The sequence below is a fragment of the Penaeus vannamei genome, chromosome 31 (assembly GCF_042767895.1).
Source record: "Penaeus vannamei isolate JL-2024 chromosome 31, ASM4276789v1, whole genome shotgun sequence".
In the NCBI taxonomy this organism is placed as follows: domain Eukaryota; kingdom Metazoa; phylum Arthropoda; class Malacostraca; order Decapoda; family Penaeidae; genus Penaeus; species Penaeus vannamei.
In genome coordinates, this window is record NC_091579.1 from 6,766,288 (window position 1) to 6,768,787 (window position 2,500).

The 2,500-nt window shown below is 35.3% G+C and overlaps 1 protein-coding gene across 1 annotated transcript in view; it reads right to left on the minus strand.

Annotated features, from left to right (window-relative positions):
* Positions 1-109: 109 nt before the first annotated feature.
* mEFTs (elongation factor Ts, mitochondrial) overlaps positions 110-2,500 on the minus strand; it is a 3,572-nt gene continuing 1,181 nt past the window's right edge. Inside the window, exons 2-5 of the mRNA XM_027364071.2 lie at positions 1,830-1,979; positions 1,471-1,716; positions 939-1,215; positions 110-664 (exon numbers count right to left, since the gene is read on the minus strand). Coding sequence (XP_027219872.2) covers positions 471-664; positions 939-1,215; positions 1,471-1,716; positions 1,830-1,979 — 867 coding nt within the window. The 3' untranslated portion in view covers positions 110-470. The remainder of the gene's footprint in view (positions 665-938; positions 1,216-1,470; positions 1,717-1,829; positions 1,980-2,500) is intronic.

Sequence of the window (2,500 nt, forward strand, 5' to 3'; positions counted from 1 at the left end):
TCCATTTTCAGCAGTTTTCCTAAATACTTTTCAGGTACATATATTTAATATTTCTCTTCTTTTGTACGAATCTTTGTAAAACCAAAAGGCATTCTAATGAAAGATAAAATTACCATTTCCATTTAATATCATAATTGTTTTCTTGAATAATAACTGTTTTATATACAAATCTTTTCTACAAGTTTTTTGTTCACTGTACAGTACATACATTCTTCATACTTCTTGTCAAATTTTACAAAAACATGTTAAATAATCAACAGCAACATAGTATAATAAAAGAGTCAACAAACATTTTGGAAATGAATATGTTGTGTTTGATTAAATAAAAATAATCAAAATTGTGTCTAACAATGCTGATACTCTTATACATCTAATTAGTTAGATGCAGGCACAGTAAAGCTATACAAATTATATATCTGCTCTCTTCCTATTATCCACTGTAAAGACAAGTTTATTCTATTTAGTCTCATTTATTCTTCTGCCTTGTTCAGTTCCCCACACTGAAAGCGCACAAAGTCAACAATCTCTAACTGTTCCTCTTGGATCACCTCACTAACAGTCTTGGATGGATCACTAAGGAACTCTTGGTGCACTAACAAGGTTTCATCATCAGTGTTGGGAGCTTTTGGGTCTGAGAGTTTGCCCACTTCCTTTGGATTCATGCCTGGAGGGAAACAAAATGTATATACAAATGCATTAGAAAAATGTCATTAAGATTTACTGCTGACGAGGGGTAATACTACAGATCTTGCATGGTTGTAAATTGTATACAGCACACTTTGTGTTTAATGCAACTTTCTTATACACTCTATCATACTACTGAGCAAAAAACTAACAACCAAAAATATCACTGATAGGGAAAGAAGTGTTGATTAGCATGTACAGAAATGCAGGATTTTTATCACAACAAATCTATAGATAAGTGAACAAATACATACCAACAATGTGAACACACAGTTGCCGTGCAGTTTCAGTCAGTTCTCCAGATGACCTGAGAGCTAAGATGGCTCCAAATTTTCCTACAAGCATATCATCATCTGGTGTACTAGGATGGCTGTATCCTATGAGTTGCACCCCAGGCCCACCCACCAGCCGAGTGCCCCGTGCTAAGCTCATATTCTCACCAACACTGCCAATGGCCAGAGCAACAAGATCTCCAAGCTTTTTTCCTTCACTTGTTGGAATGTCCTTCATCTGCTCCTGTGCCATCATTTCCTGGAAAATTATGTGACATTGTCATGCTATATTGAGAAAACTGTTCAGTATGTCTCATCTATACCTGCAATATAAAAAATAACAACTACATATGTGCCTTTCTTGTGTACTATTCCATACTAATTCCTGTTTTGCATTCTCTTCATGTTGACTGCTGTGACATTTCTATTTTCCATAGTTACCTAATCTAAATCAATTGCATGTACCAGCAATGTGGATATCTTTTCAAACAAAAAACTCATGAGAAAATTTTACCTTCTTTAATCCATGTTCTAAGAGAGGAGTTGCACCTGATGCACACTCCTTTGCTACTTGGGACACAAGTGCCTTGAATTTTTCGTTCCTTGCAACAAAGTCTGTTTCGCAGTTTACTTCCACCATGGCTCCTACATTGTCCTCTATGTGAATTCCAATGAGACCCTGTGCTGTTGTGCGACCTGCCAGCTTTGTTGCTTTTGCCCAACCTTGTGCTTGGGCTTCTGCCTGGAGCCATGATTCTGCCTATATAAATGAAAGGTTAAAAATATCATGCTGTATATATAACCAATATCTTAGAAAAAAACAAACAAACAAACTTAATTTAGGTGATTGTACTAAAAGCTGATTATAATTACCTTTGCAAGATCGTTTTCATGCATCTCCAATGCCTTTTTGCAATTGGACATGGAAAATCCAGTCTTCTTTCTGAGCTTAGCCAAGTTGCCCTTGTCAACAGCTGCTAAGGTGCGACAAACATGAAGAAGTCGTATACTCCTTGTCTGGCTCTGTTGAGTAAAGGTGCATGTATCAGAATAATATCAAAGTTAATCCATTTGCAAAACATTCATAGTGTATTATACATTCTAAACACAATCTAATTGAAAATCTGAAAATACCTTACAATTTTCCCCCCCCTTTTCATATCCTCAAAACTTGTCAATAAAAAAATGAGGGGAAAAAAAAAAAAAAAAAACTTATTCACACACTTTCACAGATTTAGAGAATGAAACTTCATTTTGAACATTACTTGTTTGATATGAAATACTTCTAATCACTGTGAATACATTTCTACTACACTAATTGTTATTATTGTCATTATCATTATTGTTATTAATGAAGATGAAGATGATACATAAGCCTTATCAGCCTCGGTTATGCAGTTACTATTAAATGGTCTTGAGTATAAGAATGGGAAGTTCAGCTATCTGGCACTGTAGCTTGCTTGCTAACTTGCTTTTCTTCTCTATTATTACGGTACCTAAACTCTGCCACTGGACTGATTTAGGATAGGATAGTGATAGGATGG